The sequence below is a fragment of the Citrus clementina genome, unplaced genomic scaffold (genome assembly GCF_000493195.1).
Source record: "Citrus clementina cultivar Clemenules unplaced genomic scaffold, Citrus_clementina_v1.0 scaffold_8, whole genome shotgun sequence".
In the NCBI taxonomy this organism is placed as follows: Eukaryota; Viridiplantae; Streptophyta; class Magnoliopsida; order Sapindales; family Rutaceae; genus Citrus; species Citrus x clementina.
Genome location: NW_006262022.1, coordinates 12,722,552 through 12,742,531, shown reverse-complemented (window position 1 = coordinate 12,742,531; position 19,980 = coordinate 12,722,552). Strand labels below are relative to the sequence as shown.

The 19,980-nt window shown below is 35.8% G+C and overlaps 1 protein-coding gene and 1 non-coding gene across 2 annotated transcripts; one reads left to right on the top strand and one right to left on the bottom strand.

Moving 5' to 3' along the window:
- Nucleotides 1–14,428: 14,428 nt before the first annotated feature.
- Nucleotides 14,429–15,965, bottom strand: LOC112096370. Its single transcript, XM_024179800.1, has 3 exons — nt 15,666–15,965; nt 15,196–15,432; nt 14,429–14,950 (listed from the first exon to the last, which is right to left on the bottom strand). Exons 1-3 carry the CDS (start codon nt 15,963–15,965, stop codon nt 14,429–14,431), a joined length of 1,059 nt encoding a protein of 352 aa, XP_024035568.1.
- Nucleotides 15,966–16,215: 250 nt separating this feature from the next.
- On the top strand, nt 16,216–16,322 carry LOC112096628. The gene has a single exon (XR_002904525.1). It is a non-coding gene; the product is annotated as a small nucleolar RNA R71 (small nucleolar RNA).
- Nucleotides 16,323–19,980: the final 3,658 nt, after the last annotated feature.

Below are 19,980 nucleotides of genomic sequence, written 5' to 3'. Positions count from 1 at the left end.
TGAAGTGTCCACATTATGGGTACGAGAAATGGCACCAATGCCAATACATTTTGGGGGGATTATTGCCGAATGTGCAAGAATGGCTAATGGTAACAAGTGGAGGAGAGCTAATGTCAAAAAGTGGATAATTCCCAACAACAGAGTCGATCACTCAGGAATACTAAAAGAATTAAAGGAGTGAATGAAGTTCACATTGGCGAGTCAACTTCGGGAATCAAAGAAGTCAAGGAGATGGTTGAAAGTCTCTCTTGACAAATAGCATTGTTATCGACTGCTAAATCAACAGAACCACATGACCCTGACTCATATCCAGATCAAGCCAATGCCATAGGTGTAATGAGAAAACCATCAAATTACAACACATACTCCAACACATATAACCCTGGATGGAGAGACCACCCAAATTTTTCATGGTCTCAAGGATTCCAACAGAATCGACCAGCAGCTCCAGCGCCACCAATGCAATCAATTCCTCAAGCCTCTCAGCCACCATTTAGACCATACAATCAGAACCAGAACTACTCTCAACCCAGACCATAGGAGGATTCATTCCAGAATCTCAAGAATCTTACTCACTCCACGATTGAGCAATAGAACCGCACCATTGACGGACTACGAAATGAGTTGAGAGTAGGCTTCAACTCACAAGCCCAATCAGTTTCAAGCCTGGAGAAGATGGTGGGACAACTTGCTTTTTCAGTTCAGACCTTGGCAATGACTGTTGAGAAAGGTAAATTTCCAAGTCAACCAGTGCCTAATCCTAAAGGAGTACATGAAACAAGTACCAGTTCACCACAACAGCATAGAGAGGTCAAAGTAGTCATGACCTTGCAAAAAGGAAAAGAAGTCGACAACAAAGTGGAGATGCCGGTGACGAAAACAAATCAAATTGTACCTCTGAATGTTGAGGACTCAGCATCGGAGGAAAAAAAAGAAACCAACCCACGAGAATACGTTCCGAAAGCTCCATTTCCTCAGAGGTTAGCTAAAGGAAAGAAGGGAAAATCCACAGGTGAGATTCTTGAAATCTTCAAACAGGTAAGTGTTAACATCCCTTTACTTGATGCTATAAAATAAGTTCCATCTTATGCCAAGTTTCTTAAAGACCTTTGTACTATAAAGAGAAACATTCATGTTCAAAAGAATGCATTTTTAACAGAAAACGTTAGTTCTATACTCCAACACAAAATTCCTCTAAAATGCAACGACCCAGGCTCCCCCACTATCTCTGTAGTATAGGGAACCACACAATTGAGAATGCTTTGTTGGATTTAGGAGCTAGTGTAAATCTGTTACCCTACTCAGTATTTGTGAAACTTGGACTGGGAGAATTACACCTAACTCTAGTGGTGTTACAGCTTGCAGATCGGTTCATGAAAATACCTCGTGGTATTGTGGAGGACGTGCTTATCCAAGTAGACAAGTTTTATTTTCATGTTGATTTCATTGTAATTGACACTCAACCAATACAAGATTCAAGGAAGCACATCCCCATTATTTTAGGTCGACCTTTCTTGGCAACTGCGGATGCTCACATTCAATGCAGAACTGGAAATATGCAGTTGTCCTTCCGCAACATGACTATGGAGCTGAACATCTTCAACATTGCCCAACAACCTCACAATGCAGATGATAGAATTGTTGATGTGGATTTAATAGAAGCATTAGTTGATAATACTTTTATTTCAAACCTTAGTGATGATCCTTTACAAATATGTTTAACTCACTTTAGTTTGAATTTTGATATTGACAGATCGGTCGATGAGGTCAACGCCCTACTTGACTCAGCACCATCCATGGACACTAATAAATGGAAGTCAAGAGTTGACCAACTAGCATTATCAGAGAAGAAACTTATCCTATCATCAGAATCACCATCGGAACTCGAGCTCAAACCATTACCCAATACTTTGGAATATGCATTTTTGGGAGAAGAAAATACTCTACCGGTAATCATCTCATCATCCTTAAATGACGAACAAAAAGGTAAGTTGTTGGAAGTTTGAAAAGAGCATAAAGGAGCAATAGGATGGACCATAGCAGACATCAAAGGTATAAACCCAGTAGACTGTATGCATTACATTCACCTTGATGAAAATGCTAAACCTACTAGGGAAATGCAACGTCGGTTAAATCCTAACATGAAAGAAGTTGTTAGAACTGAAGTTCTTAAGCTATTAGACGCAGGTATCATTTACCCAATTTCTGATAGTTCATGGGTCAGTCCTGTACAAGTTGTCCCCAAAAAGTTAGGAGTAACAGTAGTTACGAATGCCGATAATGAATTGATACCCACTAGAGTGACTACAGGATGGCGTGTATGCATTGATTATAGAAAGTTGAATTCTGTCACACGTAAAGACCATTTTCCTTTACCATTTATCGATCAAATGCTTGATAGATTAGTAGGCCATGAATTTTATTACTTTCTAGATGGCTACTCAGGATATAATTACATTCCCATAGCACCAAAAGATCAAGAGAAAACTAATTTCACTTGCCCTTTTGGCACTTTTGCATATAGGAGAATGTCATTTGGATTATGTAATGCACCTGCTACATTTCAACGATGCATGTTAAGTATTTTTTCTGATATGGTTGAACGATTCCTTGAAGTTTTAATGGATGACTTTTCTGTCTTTGGTGATTCATTTGATTAATGTTTACATCATCTAACACTAGTTCTGCAGAGATGTATCGAGAAGAACTTAGTCTTAAATTGGGAGAAGTGTCATTTTATGGTAAAACAAGGTATTGTTCTCGGTCACATCATTTCGAGCAAAGGTATTGAGGTTGACAAAGCTAAGGTGGATCTCATTTCTAATCTTCCTCTACCCAAAACAGTCAGAGAAGTAAGATCTTTCCTTGGGCATGCTGGTTTTTATAGACGTTTCATTAAAGATTTTAGCAAAGTTTCTAGACCCTTATGCAATCTACTTGCTAAGGATGTACCTTTTATCTTTAGATTCATGTCTTGTGGCTTTTGAAAAATTAAAGCAATTGTTGACATCATCACCCATCATTCAGCCCCCAAATTGGAGCTTACCATTTGAGCTCATGTGTGATGCATTTGATTATGCAGTAGGAGTAGTTTTAGGACAAAGAGTTGATCGAAATCCCCATTTTATTTACTATGCTAGTATGACATTGAATGATGCATAGTTGAACTATTCAACTACTGAAAAAGAAATGTTAGCAGTAGTGTTTGCATTTGAAAAATTTCGATCTTATCTCATTGGTTGTAAAATAATTGTGTTCACCGATCATGCTGCTCTTAAATATCTTCTCACAAAGAAAGATACAAAAGCTAGACTAATTCGTTGGGTGTTACTTTTGCAGGAATTCGACTTGGAATTTAAAGACAAGAAAGGCACAGAAAATGTGTGGCAGACCATCTCTCTCGTCTCCATTTTAACACAATTACAGAACCATTAACATTGAATGAGTCATTTCCAGATGAACAATTGATGAATGTAGAAGTATTACCTTGGTATGCTGATATAGTTAATTATCTTGTTACAGGTCAACTTTCAGAGCATTGGACCAAGCAAGACAAGGCTAAATTTTTTGCGGAAATAAAGAATTTCTTTTGGGATGACCCTTATTTGTTCAAGTATTGTGCATATCAAATTGTTAGACGATGTGTCCCATAAAGTGAAATTCAGAATATCCTTTCATTCTGCCATGAACAAGCTTGTGGAGGCCATTTCAGTGCTAAGAAAACAGCAACTAAAGTTTTACAATGTAGTTTTTATTGGCCAACTATATTTCGAGATGCTTACACTTTCTGTTCTTCATGTGATCGGTGTCAACGAATGGGGAGCATTATGCGAAGGAATATGGTGCCACTAAATCCAATTTTAGTGGTTGAGATTTTTGATGTATGGGGTATCAACTTCATGGGACCCTTTCCTCTTTCTTTTGGCCATCAATACATATTTGTTGCGGTTGACTACGTATCGAAATGGGTAGAAGCAATTCCATGTAGAACCAATGATCACAAGGTGGTGATAGGATTTTTGAAAAGCAACATTATTTCACGCTTTGGATTCCCTCGAGCGATAATCAGTGATGGTGGTGCCCACTTTTGTAACAAAGCATTCAAAGCTCTTTTGACAAAGTATTCAATCACTCACAAAGTGGCGACCCCATATCATCCGCAAACCAGTGGCCAAGTTGAGATCTCTAATCGAGAAATAAAACACATATTAGAAAAGACGGTGAGGCCTGACAGAAAAAATTGGTCATTAAGACTTGATGATGCATTATGGGCATATAGAACGGCTTTCAAGACCCCAATTGGGATGTCACCCTACAGGCTAGTGTATGGAAAAGCTTGCCACCTACCTGTGGAACTCGAGCATTGTGCATATTGGGCAATCAAGAAATTCAACTTTGACATGCAGCAAGCTAGCTCAGAAAGAAGATTACAACTGGCAGAACTTGAAGAAATTCGCAATGATGCATACGAAAATGCCAAAATTTACAAGCAGTGAATGAAAGTCTTCCATGACAAGCAAATTATGAGAAAATCTTTCACTCCAGGTCAGAAAATGCTGTTATTTAATTCTCGCTTGCACCTATTCCCAAGTAAGTTACGCTCTCGATGGTCTGGCCCCTTTATTGTTCATACTGTTTTTCCACATGGGGCAATTGAAATTAAGGACCCAAAGAACGGTGTCACGTTTAAAGTTAATGGTCAAAGATTAAAGTCATATCTAGAGTACCAACCACATGGAGAGGACACCGAAATAAATTTTAGTGACCCACCAGATTTGAATTGAGTTTTTTTTCTTTCTTTTCGGTAATTTGATTTTTTTCCTTTCTTTTTATTATTCTTTTGCTAATTGAAATTATTTTTTTTATAAGTGTGTTTGTTTAACCATTAAGTTTTCTCTTATCATTGTTAATCATGAGTATGTGTCAAATCTCATCTCCAAAGGCAGATTCAATTTTGTAAAACACATCGTATTTGGACTCTGCAACCACCTTTGTTGAGGATTTAGAAAGCCAACTCAGAGACATTGAGAGAAGTGTGTACAACATCCAGTTGGAGCTTGAGGTAAATTCAATAAGAGAACGATTGTAATTTTCTTTATGTGTTTTAGTTTGTTTTTCTTTGTTTGTGTGCTTTAGTTTGTTACCCTGGTGAAGTGGCGGATAATGGTACTCCATGACAATCAAGTCGGTTGCTTCAGTTTCCCATAATAACTGATATTCTGAGGTGAAGGTATAGATAGAAACGAGATTCTAGCAAAGCTTCACAATCGATTCCCTTCACTTCCTTAGAATGCCCTCCTTACAATATATAAAGCTCGGTCCGAACGCATGCGATTGCTCATGAGGAATAACATACCTGCTGACATCCGTTGGTTAATCGAGGCTAAAGCACGATTGGCAGGTGAGTTACCTCCAAAATTTATTGCATACATGCCTGGTTGTGGTAAAGGAAATTATACAAGAAAACGAAGAGCTCGAAGAATTTTTATTGCTTGTCATAAGTGTGCCAAAATGAGTTGCGAAAAAAAAACCATGTTCTTTAGGAATGATGTCTGATAACATGGAAGATAAGATTCAATTCATTAGGGATGGCTTGAATAAGGAGTTATTGGATGATATCCTTTCGTCTCTTGAAACGCATCCCAGTGGATATGTGCAAGGAGCGATTCTCCAGTTATGGCCATTATTCCAGAAAGAGCATGCACGATATAGTCTCAGGAATTTGACTATAAACGACCCTCTTTGCCAGTTTATAAGAAAACTAGATGGGAAGCCTATCCTCGACCTATAGAGGGCGTTCAAGCCGTTTCTAGACGTAAAACCAGAGGAAGATGTGAGCCACAGTCGCAACTATCTGTAAATATCCTTTTACTTCACTGTTATTTTATTTCACTGTTGTTTTATCATTTGCATTATTGTCTTTAATAATTTTATTTTATCATATTTTTTACTGTTTGCTTTTTTACTCTCGAGCCATGTGTTTTACACGTTATTTGACACTGACATGCCACCTCATACACAGTTGTGACCCACTGTCATCGAGATTCTTAAATATGACTTTTATCAAGCACTCACAAATTATTTTTGAGAAGTATCCCCATGGCAGCTACTCCTAATAGACAATTCAAGAACATTTATGTGCTTTCTGGATTTAACTATGGAAAACATAAAGAGTTCCTTGAGGCAGCCATAGATTTTGGTCGAAGCATAGCAGAGAGAAAATTACACTTGGTGTATGGAGGAGGTAACCGAGGGTTATCAAAATTGGTCTCAGAAGCTGCTTTTATCAAAGGAAGCCAAGTGTTAGGCATCATCCCAAGAGCCCTAAAACCTTTGGGTAGTTTGATTGACTCACCTACTGGAGAAGAGTTAGTCGTCTCAGGTATACAAGAAAGAATAACTGAAATGCTTAATCATGCTGATACTTTTATTTTCCTTCCAGGAGATCTTGCAACACTAGAGGCACTTATCACACTAGCATCTTGGGCCCATCTGCGCATTCACCAGAAACCCATCGGTTTGTTAAATGCCAATAACTTTTATGATGGCGTTATCGCATTTCTTAACCATGCAATAAAAAACTATTTCATTCCTTCCGCAGCGAAAAAACTTTTTATTTGTGCTCACACTGCTAATGAGCTACTTGATTTGTTACAAGCTTATAGACCGGAGCCAGACCCCTGGACCTTTGTGTTGGATCATCCAAATAATGATGGCAAAAATAGCCACAGTAAGAAGTACAAATTAGATTTAACTATCCGCCTGTAAATATTTTCTTCTTTGTTGCACCACCCAGGTGATGTCTTCTAAATTTTACTTCTTTCCTTTAAAACATTGAGGACAATGTTTCGTTCTGGTTGGGGGGTGGGAATAGTCGACAAATGTGGAATCTTGGTTAAGTTTTTACTGATTTTTTGTTGTAGAAACTAACTGTTGCTAACTTTTTGTGTTGAAGATGGCTGAATATGAAGTGTATTGACTCTAGAAACGCATCTTCATCGTTTGAAAAAAAAAACAAAAAAAATTAAAAAAAATTCAGACATTTTCTTTTTCTTTATTTAGCTTTGATATTCATTTTTCTTCCTCTTTTTAATTTCTCCTTTATAAATATACATTTTTAAATTTTTGAGTCGAAGATGACTGAATATGGAGTGTAGTACCTCTAGAAACGCATCTTCTTAGTTTAAAAAAAAACTGTTTTCTTTTTCTATCATTTTAAGTGTAACTTTTCTAATTACTTTTTCTGCATCATTTTCACATTTCTGCATGCATATTTTTCTTTCATGTTTAGAATAAGTTAGGGGGTAGGATGTTATTTAAAAAAAAATTGTGTGATTTGTTTTAACATTGGATGACATGATGTATTTCAAATTTTAGTATTTGTATTATCTTTAGTTTTAAGTGATGTTACGCTATGTTTGCTACTCTACATGTTGATGTCGGAGACAACTATGAGTTGCTTGAAGGAATGAACATGTCATAATAAGTACCAAGTGAGTTTTTGAGCCTATCATTTTTCTTGGAGAGTAACCCTTTTGCCCATTTTTTTTACAGCTTAGCAGTTTATTATTTTATACACGATCTCTAGATTTCTTTTGAGTTAACCCTTAAAAAAATTGTAAAATTTAAAAAAAAAGAAGAAAAAAATGTGTGTTGCTACATTTGGAGGCCCATCTAACTAGTAGATATGGAAGATTATTTAGAGCCCTAAAAGACGATGGAAAGGCCATCTTTGATCTGTTTGAGCCTTTCTAGCCATCACTTTTATGAAATATCCATAGTTAACCCTTTTGAGCCTTAAAAAAAAATATTTTCTTTGTCAAACTTATCATCTTGACTCACTCCGATTTGGAGTATTACCCAATATCTTACAAGTTCCATCACCTATTTATGTTTGGGAAAAATGTAAATAATTAATTTGTTCAGTGAAGTTATGTCAAACAAAAGCAAAAAAAAAAAAAAAATTTGTTGTTTAAAAAAAAAACAATAATAGGTGAAATTCACCTTACAACTTCCAAAAAAAAAATCTCTACATTTTTCTTAAACATCCACTTTGTTTTCCTTATTTTCCCCTCTTTTGTTAGCTATGTCCCTAACCTACGTTACGTCATAATAAAAGTCCTTCTTGATTTTAAGGAACTATAGTCTGAAGTAGAAGCTAGTTATATGGGCTAAAAAGATGTAGTGGTGCATAAAAAATAAATAAATTGGGTTGACTAGCAGTTTTATTTGACTTGTATTATTTCTAAACTGAGGGCATATTTCTTTCATCTTGGTGAGAGCATGTGATATCACTTCTTTATTATTTTCTCTCAATTACCATTCATTAGAGTGACTATTTTTATTGAGTTTAATTTCTTTGTGAGAGTGTCACTACTTCCAGTGAGATTTTGGGGTTTGACATGTCATTCTTGAAGGTAGCTATGACAAAGTCTACTGGGCTGATTTATGTGGATAGTTGATGTGGGTGTGATGTTTCTTTAGACTGGAGATAATGCTTATACTTTTATTTGGTTACTATCATTAGTCTGATTGAATAAACATGATTGTAAAAAAAAAAGTCATTTTGGATTTGAATTTTGTTTTCGCTTTATTTCCTAGGGACTAGCAATAAGCTGGTTGGGGGGTGTGTTGAGTGTTAGAAAATGTATATTTATAAAGGAGAAAATCGTCATTTTACATTTTAAGTCTTATTAACACCCTTACTTTTATGTATTTAAGCTTCTTGTCATTTAATTATGTATGTTGTATTATAATTAAATATTTTATGTATTTTAGGGGCATCATAGTCATTTCACAATGAACGAGAGATCAAACGGTAAAACAGACATCACTTTTGAACACAGGACGGTCGAAAACCTTAGCTGGAGTATAAAAGGAAAAATGGCACTATTCACATGTACGAAACTGTCTACATTACTGTTCACGACAATGTTCACATAGACAGAACGATGACATGGCATTGACCGATAATGTGGCATTGACTGATGAGGTGTCACGATCCTGTTGGACTAAAATTCTTATGTACTGTTGATCGATGACGTGGCAGCATATCAGTGGACCAAAAATCTCGCGTACGGTACATGCATTACACAGGATTATTTTCAACCAAACCGCGTCACTGTTCAAGCCAGGTCAAATCGTGTTACTGTTCAAACCGCGTGGTCAAACTGCGTACTGTTGACTGATGACGTGGCGCAATCCTGAGCGTCCGAAATGTTTTTGATCCGCTGGCCATGATTTACTCAATGTATCTATAAAAAGAGGGCGCTTCCCCCTTAATTTGGCATCTCTGAATCCATTTTTGGACTCTATTTTCTGTAATTCCTTCTCCATCTTGTATTTTCTACGTATTTTAATAAATTTTCATTTTGCCCCTAGTTCAATTATGAGTAGCTAATTTTCTTTCAAGGTTGGGTTGAAGGTGAAGTCTCGACATGTGTTATGGGCTTTATTTGGTAAATTTATTTTCTCTTCCCCTCTAGTTTTTGTGGATGTTTTGACTTCTCGTACACAAATAATAATAATTTTGTCTAGATACCGCCCTAGTTTCACCGGCTCCCTAGTACAAGATTATTATTATTTGACACGATAAACCCTTAGCACCATATTGATTAGAGTGTGGTTCATGAGGTGTGGATTCCCCCCTCATGATTTAAGTATCATTAATAAGGAATATTTAGCCCATTGTGCATGTTGATACGGATCCAGATACCCAAGTGTTTCATTTCAATAGATATCTATTCAATTTATTCTTGCCATTCAAATTTAAATTCTAAGATAGTCTAAATCACTTTCACCACAAATCCAACCACCCATTTAGAAAAATTAATTCTACACACAATTAAAATCCACCTCCTCGCGAGATCGACACTCGTCATCATTGATCTATTCTACAATAGATTTGTGTACTTGGGAGTTCAATAAAATTTGCACAACATGAGGTTCTTGAAGGATATTTTGATAAAGAAAAGAAGGATGAGAGAATTTTAAATAGTTGCTCTAACACAACAGTACAACCGTATGATTTAAAACAAAATAACTTAGAAATTGAAGGATTTAAGAAGCTTTACAATTCCATGCTCCATAGACAATAAATACAGTGGTAAGGCGCCTTGTGATTTGGGAGCCAATATTAATCTCATTTCTTTATCTGTATTCAAGCAGTTGGGGGTTGTAGAAGTCAGACCAATAATAGTTACGTTACAACTTGTTGATAGATCTTTTGCTTATCTAGAAGGCTAGATTGAAGATGTATTAGTGAAAATGGACAAGCTTATTTTTCCAGTTGACTTCATAATACTAGATTTTGAAGCAACAGAGAAGATTAAATCCAGTCATGAAGGAAGTTGTGAAGAAAGAGACCATCAAATGGCTTAATACTGGAATTATCTACCCAATATCAGATAGCTCATGGGTAAGCCTAATAGAATATGTTCCAAAAAAAGGTAGAATGACAGTTGTACTGAATGAAAAGAAAGAACTCATTGCCATAAGAATCGTAAATGGATGGAGAGTATGCATGGATTACAGAAAACTAAATAAGGCAACAAAGAAGGATAACTTTCCCTTATTTTTAATTAATCAAATGCTAGACAGACTTGCTAGAAAGGAGTATTACTGTTTCTTGGATGGATACTTAGGCTACAATCAGATCGCTACAACACTAGAAGACTAGCAGAAGACAACATTTACTTGTTCTAATGGAACCTTTGCCTTTAAAAGGATGCCATGTGGCCTGCACAATACTCCAGCAAGTTTCTAAAGGTTTATGATGTCTATTATTTCATAATATGGTTGAGCAAACACTTGAGGTATTTATGGATGATTTTTCAGTTTTTGAGGAATTATATGATGACTGTTTGCATAATCTAAAAAATGTGCTTAAAAGATGTGAAAAGAAAAACTTAGCATTGAATTAGGAAAAATGTCATTTCGTGGTACAAGAAGGGATAATCCTAGGCCATAGGATCTCTAGAAAAGGGATAGAGGTGCATTAGGGAAAAATAGAGGCGATTGATAAACTCCCACTACCCATTTTAGCTAAGGGCATAAGGAGTTTCTTAGAGCATGCTGGATTCTGTAGAAGGTTTATTAAGGACTCCTCCAAAATATCAAAACCTTCATGCATGTTGTTGAAGTATGACAAACCCTTTAATTTTGATGAGGATTGCTTGAAAGCCTTCGTTGAGTTGAAGAGAGCTCTTGTTACAATACCAATTGTTGTATCACCTAATTGGATTATGCCTTTTGAGTTGATGTGTGATGCTAATGATCATTCGATTGGAGTAGTGCTAGGGTAGAGGAAAGGTAAGACTTTCCATTACATTTATTATGCTAGTAAGACCCTAGCTGATGCACAACTCAATTACACCACCACTAAAAAAGAGTTATTGGCAGTTGTCTTTGCATTTGATAAATTTAATGCCTTTTTGATTGGCACGAAAGTGACTGTTTACACAAACTTAGCTACAAAGTATTTGATTTTAAAGAAAGATGCCAAACCAAGTCTGATCAGGTGGATTCTCTTGTTACAAGAGTTCGACTTAGAGATCAATGATAGAAAAAGAATTGAAAATCAAGTAGCAGATCATTCTTCAAGGCTTGAACCAGATGCAAGCACTCTGTTGGGTATAAATTCAAGTGCTATTGGTGTCAATGTGCAAGTGTACACAACAAGTAATAAAGTGATGAGTATTCAAGATCGTCTCCACATGGATTGATGTTATCATACTTGCTATAGTAATTTTAACAGTGCAGATTTTATTTTAAATTAAAATAAAACAATTAATGAAATTAATATACTTATTAAAATAAAAACGCAATAAATAAAATGCAACAAAGTAAATTATCACGTCAAGCTTAAGGATAAAACCAATGGGAATATAGAGTAGTTGAGTGAATAAACTCTCCTAATGGTCTTGACTATTTTCTAATGGTTGGCTCGGTTGCTGCAGTATCTACTACAGCACTAGGTAGAATCCTTATGTATCCTCAACCGTCGCATGTTGAATATCTTATAGCTATATGCAACCTAACAGTGATCAATTGTTATGCCAACATAAGATATAACACTACACGCTTAGGTTCTATTTACCCTACAAGGTGAATCTCTCTGTCTAGTTCATCACTAATCCTAAATCAAGCATGGCCCTTTTGGGACTCAAGTAAAACTCAATCCGGGAAACCCAATTTAAGATCAAGTATATTTTTGATATATTCCACTAAGATAGGCCCTTTTGTGACTCTTCCTTAGCTAGTACTATTAAATAGGTGATTAGCCGAAATAATGAATAAAAATAAATTCTATCAAAATAAAATGCTACAGCAAACATGCAGCAACTCATATTTTCAGTCAATAAACCATCAAGATTATTTATCACTCAACCACAAATAAATTTAGTTCATGATTTGCAAAAGAAAAATAAAGAACAAGGTTTCGGCCATGACACATATCCCCATAAATAAATAGAAAACAAGAACACAAGAGAAGAATAAGAAGGACTGAGCTCCCAATTGATTTCTACAAATTTTCCTCTTGTGCAGCCCTTAATTTTTCTCTTGAATCTTGTTTTTCTTTTGTTTCTTTGTGTTTTTCTCCTTGGGTGACGGCCCCCCTTTTTCCTTATGATGTGTGCTTCTTTTGTAGTTGAAAATTAGGGTAAACGGAAGCCTAGGTCGCGCATAAGTCAGATTAGGAAACTGCATATCGTAATTCTGCAAGTATCCCACACGAAATTTTCACTGTCGTTGTTCCAGGATTGCTACAGCAATGACTACAGCAACTACACTATTCTAGATTTGTTTCAATTCTTTTATAGCCATGTTCTTTCCTTATTTTTGCAAGCTTATTGCATCAGCGTTCCTTCCTTGAAATACTAGCTTCCGGACACCTACAATTATGCACACAATCTAAGTACGAATTATTCTAAATCAAACAAAATTCATTAAGACTAAACTAAAATGAATGTTTATGCAAAATGTAACAAAAATGCTATACAACCACATCAATTACTCTATAACTAGTATTGATTTAAGTCTAAAAGTGCCATGATAACTCTCATTTCATAAAGTTATCACACCCCGAAACTTAAACCATTACTTATCCTCAAGTAATGACAACAATACTACACAATCATGTAACAAATAACTTAGCTTTGTCATCAAATTTCTAAGGATTCTTCTACTCTCAGATCACACTCTTAATCACGCAAAATAGCTATAGCAGTTTAGTTCTAGACTTAGGCTTCATTCTGTCCAAAATGTGTGTGTGCCACTTTGATCAAATTTCAGAGGTGCTACAACATTACAGAGACATTGTACTTAAGCCATTGGAGCAGACTTTATTACAAAATAAGCATAGTTCAAAAAAAAAAATTTCCCCCAAACTTGAGATATTTTCTACTCTTTGTAATTTTCTTGATTCTGCTGCAGCATTGTCATGAATCTCAACAAAAGTTTAAGTGCCGGGACAAAATTTCAACCTCCATCTATAACTATCTTTACTTGGCATTCTTATAAATACCGAATAACACTCAATTTATCTTCATTAGGTTTTCAAATCCATACACAAATATTAGATAACAGAGCTTTACACAACACACAACACACAATACAAGCATAAACACATGAACTCAAAAACACAACCCCCCAAACTTGAATGGTGTTGTGTCCTCACAAGCACACAAAACAAAACCACATAAACCAGACATGCATACACTAAATAAAAGAACATACAGAATGAATTAGAAAATTAAAACTAAATGAAAGAAAAGTTTTGCAAAAAAAAAGTAAAATAAATTAGCGGGTATGGGTACTCCCCTGTTGCTGGAAGCACTGTTGCAGTATAGGCTGTAAAAGGTCACTTCTTCTTTGATCCACTTCTCAAACGCTCCTTATCATAAAATTTGATCAATCCATTGCTGCTACAAAAGCAAGAAATGCTTCTGTTGTTTGAGAATCTTCTATTATATGTCATGTTGTAAGTGATGCTGCAATAATTCCTTCCTGCTCTTTTTGCCTACACATTTTTTTTTACTTGTTGCAATTTAATACAAAGACAAAAAATTAGATGCACACTTAAAATAACAAAAGAAAAATTAAATAATTTAAAAGCTAAATTCAATGCCTTAAAAACTTGAAACAACTTCCCTTATTGGGTTGCCTCCCAATTAGCGCTTGATTTTAAGTCTTTCAGCCTGATCTTTCTTGTTTGCTCAACTTGGATCCTTCAATAATCGATCATTCTTTAGGCTGTTCATATCATCTCCCATATAGTGCTTCACTTTCGGCCCATTAACATTGAATTCTTGTTGCTCTGGAGTGAGTTCCCTTTGCTGTATTTGCTCATTAATTCTGAAGGGTTGCTTCTCCTCTTACCATGCTATGTTAGCTGCTCCACGATCATCATCATGAAGTTATTCAAATGTTACAAGATTGATTTCCTCCTTACTGCAGCAACTGTGAATCTCTCTCTTACAACAAAGTCCACAACATTAATAAAATTATAATCTTCAATCTCATCGGGACTCTTCATGGCACCTAGCACATTGAATGTAACTTGTTGTTCATTCGCCCTCATGATTAATTCTCCTTTTTGAACATCAATGAGAGTTTTTCTCGTGGCTAAGAAAGGTCTCCCTAGAATGATTGGTACTTCTTTGTTTGCTTCAAAGTCTAACACAATGAAATCCACCAGAAAAATAAATATATCCACCTTCACCAACACATCTTCAATCTTTTCTTCTGGATATGCATGAGATCTGTCAGCAAGTTGTAAAGTCACTGTTGTTGGTCTACATTCCCCAACTCCCAATTGCTTAAACACTGATAAAGGCATGAGATTGATGCTAGCCCCCAGATCATAAAGTGCTTTGCCACTGTATTTAGTGCTTATGGAGCAAGGGATTGTGAAGCTTCCTGGATCCTTCATCTTCTGCGGTATCTTACTCTGAAGCATTCGGTTGCACTCTTGTGTTAGAACAACTATTTCAAATTCTCAAAGTCTTCTTTTTTTTTTCATCAAAATATCCTTTAAAAGTTTCGCATAATTTGACATTTTCTTTAGAGCTTCCACAAAAAGGATATTAATATGTAGCTGTTTCAGCACTCCCAAGATTTTGCTGAACAGCTTGTGACAAGCTGTTGCTTTTGAAATCTTTGAGGGAAGGGTGGTGGGTGCCTAAACTACTGTACTGCAACAGGTTGTGCAGACTGCTTCTCTTTTGCTCTACTCGGGTCTGTTGCTGTTGGTGCTGTAGCTTCCTCACCAACAAGTGTTGGATTATAACTTTTTACAGATGTTGTAGCAGAATTGTGTTGATTTGCTTTATGAAAAGTGGAAGACTGTGACTCCTTCTCTACTTGAGTGTCTTCTTGGCCTTTGTTGGACTCAATTCTTCTTTTTGGTACACCAACTGGTCTATCAACATCCTTTCCAAATCTCAAGCTAATCACTTAGCAGTGCTCTTTCCCTTCTCTTCTTGGGTTCTCTGTGTTGCTGGGTAAATTGCCCTGAGGTTTGTTGCTTTTTGCTGTAGCAAGCTGTCCAATTTGATTTTCCAAGTTTCTCAAAGATGCAGCATGACTTTGGACAACCGCTTCATTCTTCACAATATAATCCTTAATCAAAGCTTTAAGGGAGCCAAGTTGATCATTGTTGATACTTCTTTGCTCTTGGTTTGCTGATAAAATCTAGGTGGTTGAGCAAGTCTATTCTGTCCACTGGGTGCTGCAACAGTCTGGTTCTGATAACTCCATGAAAAGTTTGGGTGCTGTCTCCATCCAGGGTTGTAAGTGTTTGAATATGGATTGTCATGATTCTGTTTATTGAAGCTGCCCATATAATTGACTGAAGTTGGATTCCCAGGACAATTATCAAATAAGTGTCCCTCTCCACAATAAACACAAGAGATCTCGAGAATTTGGTTGACAGTTGCTGGAGCAGTGGTCATAGCTTTCACCATATTTGTTAATGAGTTTACTTGGGCTGACTATGCTGTCAAGACATCTACATTCTGTACTCCTGCTGTTCCTCTTGCTGCAGCTTGTCTAATTGATGGCCACTGATAATTGTTGTTAGCAATCCTCTCCAAAATTTCATAAGCCTCATTGTAAGACTTGGATAATAAAGCCCCATTTGCTGAAGCGTCCACCATCAATCTAGTGCTTGAATTGAGACAATTATAGAAAGTTTCCAATTGTATGCAGCAATGAATACCATGATGAAGAAATCTTCTGAGTAATTCTTTAAATCTTTCCCATGCATCATACAAACTTTCATCTTCAAGTTGATGGAAAGATGTGATATCGTTCCTCAATTTTGCATTCTTGGTTGGCGGGAAGTATTTCATCAAAAAATTATCAGCTAAGTCACTCCATGTAGTGATAGAATCTGGTGGTAGAGAATTCAACCATGCTCTTGCACGATCTCTAAAAGAAAATGGGAAAATTCTGAGCCTTAATGCTTCCTGCGATGCTCCAGCAATCTTGAAAGCGTCACTCACTTCCAAAAATAGTTTAAGATGTAGATGAGGATCTTCGGATGGGAAACCATTAAATTGCCCCACTGTTTGAAGCATCTGAAATATCACAGGTTTGAGTTTAAAATTATTAGCTTGAACATCGGGTTTAACTATTCCTGGATGTATGGCTTGAGGTGTCAACACTGCGCAGTCTCCAATGGCTCTATCTCTATCGTTCGCCATGTGAATAATGTTGTTCCCTAGTTGCCTTTGAACACATTGTCCATTAAGACCTTCATGTACATTTGACTGGTTGTATCTCCTCTCTATGGTTCAAGTTTCTCAAATCTTACAAATCATCCATTGCTACAGCAACTTGTAATTCCCGATGCTCTCTTCTCAATCTCCTTACAGTTCTTTCAATTTCTGGATCAAATTGGAATTCAACAGGTTTATATTTGCACATGCAAGGGTTGCTAGATCACCTATGTCAACAAAATAAACAAATCGAAATTAAATTAAAAATTAGCACCGTTAAAACTAAATTCACAAATTACAATGAACAATCAATCCCCGGCAACGGTGCCAAAAACTTGTTGGGTATAAATTCAAGTGCTATTGGTGTCAATGTGCAAGTGTACACAACAAGTAATAAAGTTGAGTATTCAAGATCGTCTCCATAGGGACTAATGTTATTAGACTTGCTACAACAATTTTAACAGTGCAGATTTTGTTTTAAATTAAAATAAAACAATTAATGAAATTAATATACTTATTAAAATAAAAACGCAATAAATAAAATGCAACAAAGTAAATTATCACGTCACGTTCAAGGATAAAACTAATGGGAATATAGAGTAGTTGAGTGAATAAACTCTCCTAATGGTCTTGACTATTTTCTAATGGTTGGCTCGATTGCTGCAGTATCTACTACAGCACTGGGCAGAATCCTTATGTATCTTCAACTGTCGTATGTTGGATATCTTATAGTTACATGCAACCTAACAATGATCAATTGTTATGCCAACATAAGATATAGCACTACACGCTTAGGTTCTATTTACCATACAAGGTGAATCTCTATGTCTAGTTCATCACTAATCTTAAATCAAGCATGATCCTTTTGGGACTCGAGTAAAACTCAATCTGGGAAACCCAATTTAAGATCAAGTATTGTTTTGATATATGCCACTAAGATAGACCCTTTTGTGGCTCTTCCTTAGCTAGTACCATTAAATGAGTGATCAGCCGAAATAATGAATAAAAATAAATTCTATCAAAACAAAATGCTACAATGCAGCAACTTATATTTTCAGTCAATAAACCATCAAGATTATTTATCACTCAACCATAAATAAATTTAGTTCATGATTTGCAAAAGAAAAATAAAGAACAAGGTTTCGGCCATGAAACACATCTCCATGAATAAATATAAAACAAGAACACAAGAGAAGAATAAGAAGGACTAAGCTCCCAATTGATTTTTACAAATTCTCCTCTTGTGCAGCCCTTAATTTCTCTCTTGAATCTTGTTTTTCTTTTGTTTCTTTGTGTTTTTCTCCTTGGATGACGACCCCCCTTTTTTTCTTATGATGTGTGCTTCTTTTATGGTTGAAAATTAGGGTAAACGGAAGCATAGGTCGCGCATAAGTCAGATTAGGAAACTGCATATCGCAATTCTGCAAGTATCCCAAGCGGAATTTTCTCTGTCGTTGTTCCAGGATTGCTACAGCAACGGCTACAACAACTACATTGTTCCAGATTTGTTTAAATTCTTTTATAGCCATGTTCTTACCTTATTTTTGTAAGCCTATTGCATCAGCATTCCTTCCTTGAAATACTACCTTCTGGACACCTATAATTATTCACACAATGTAAGCACGAATTATTCTAAATAAAACAAAATTCATTAAGAGTAAACTAAAATGAATGTTTATGCAAAATATAACAAAAATGCAATAGAACCACATCAATTACTCTCTAAGTAGTATTGATTTAAGTCTAAAAGTGCCATGATAACTCTCATTTCATAGAGTTATCACACTCTGACCAAGCAGGACATCACAAAAATATTTCTTGACGAGCAGTTGTGGATGTTACATTATGCAAATATGCTGCAACAATCTAGATTTCTTTGGTATGCAGATTTTGCTAATTATCTAATGAATGGATTGCAACCTCCTGACTTGAACTACTAGTAGAAGAATAAGGTTTCTCTATGGTGTTAAAAACTATCAGTGGGATAAGCACTACTTATACAAGATATGTTCAGACTAAGTGATTAGAAGATGCGTTCTTGATGAAGAGATTGCAAGCATTTTGTAGTCTCATTAGGTTGCAGCATATGGTGGCCTTCTTTACCTTTAGAGATGCTTATGAGTTTGTTAAGTACTGTGATAAGTGTCAAAGAATCGGAAACATTTCTCAAAAGCATGAAATGCCACTAACCAATATTTTGGGGGTTGAACTCTTTAATGTATGGAGGATAGACTTTATGAAACCATACCCATCATCTTTTGGAAACTTATACATTTTAGTTGTTGTGAACTATATGTTCAAATGGGTAGAAGCAATAGTATTACCAACCAATGATGCCAAGGCAGTGGTGAAATTTCTTCAGAAGAATATTTTTACAACATTTGGCACTCCTAAAGCCATCATTAATGATGGGGGAACCCATTTTTGCAGCAAGATGTTTGCTGCAGCATTGGCTAAGTATGGGATTAAGCATAAAGTTGCTACAAGATATCATCCACAAACAAGTAGTTAAGCAGAATTGTCCAATAAGGAAATCAAAAGGATATAGACTTATTTCTGGCAAAACTTGCTATTTGCCATTAGAACTGGAGCATAAGGCATATTGGGCAGTTAAACAACTGAACATGGATATAAATACTGCAGCAGAGTAGAAGAAGCTACAGCTTTGTGAACTAGATGAGTTGAGGTTATTCTCATATGAAAATGCAAGAATTTACAAGGAGAGAACCAAGCAATGGCATGATTAGCAAATTCAGTAAAAGGAACTCATTTTAGGTTAACAAGTATTGCTTTACAACTCTGCATTAAAGCTTTTCCCCAGAAAGTTAAAGTATGGATGGTTAAGACACTTTAAACTCATCATGGTTTATCCTTATGGAGCTATTATCTTAAAGATGAAAGGACTGGCCAGGAATTAAGGTTAATGGGTAGAGAGTGAAGCACTATATGTGAGCTAATATTAACAGCCTTAAGGGGAATCTATACCTGAAGGATCCAATGTGATCAAACAAGGAAGTCAGGTTGAAGGACCTAAAACCAAGCACTGATTGGGAGGCAACCCAATGAGAGAAGTTCATTTTGAATTTTTAAGCACTTTAATTTAATTTTTGTTGTTGTTCAGTTTTTTCTTTAATTTTTTTTTAGTTTATAAAACTAACTTCTCTATTTTTTCTATCATTGAACTACAATTAATTAGAAATTAAAAGTTGGAAAATTTGCATGCAAGACTTAAATAGGGAAGAAAATGTTGCAGCAACTC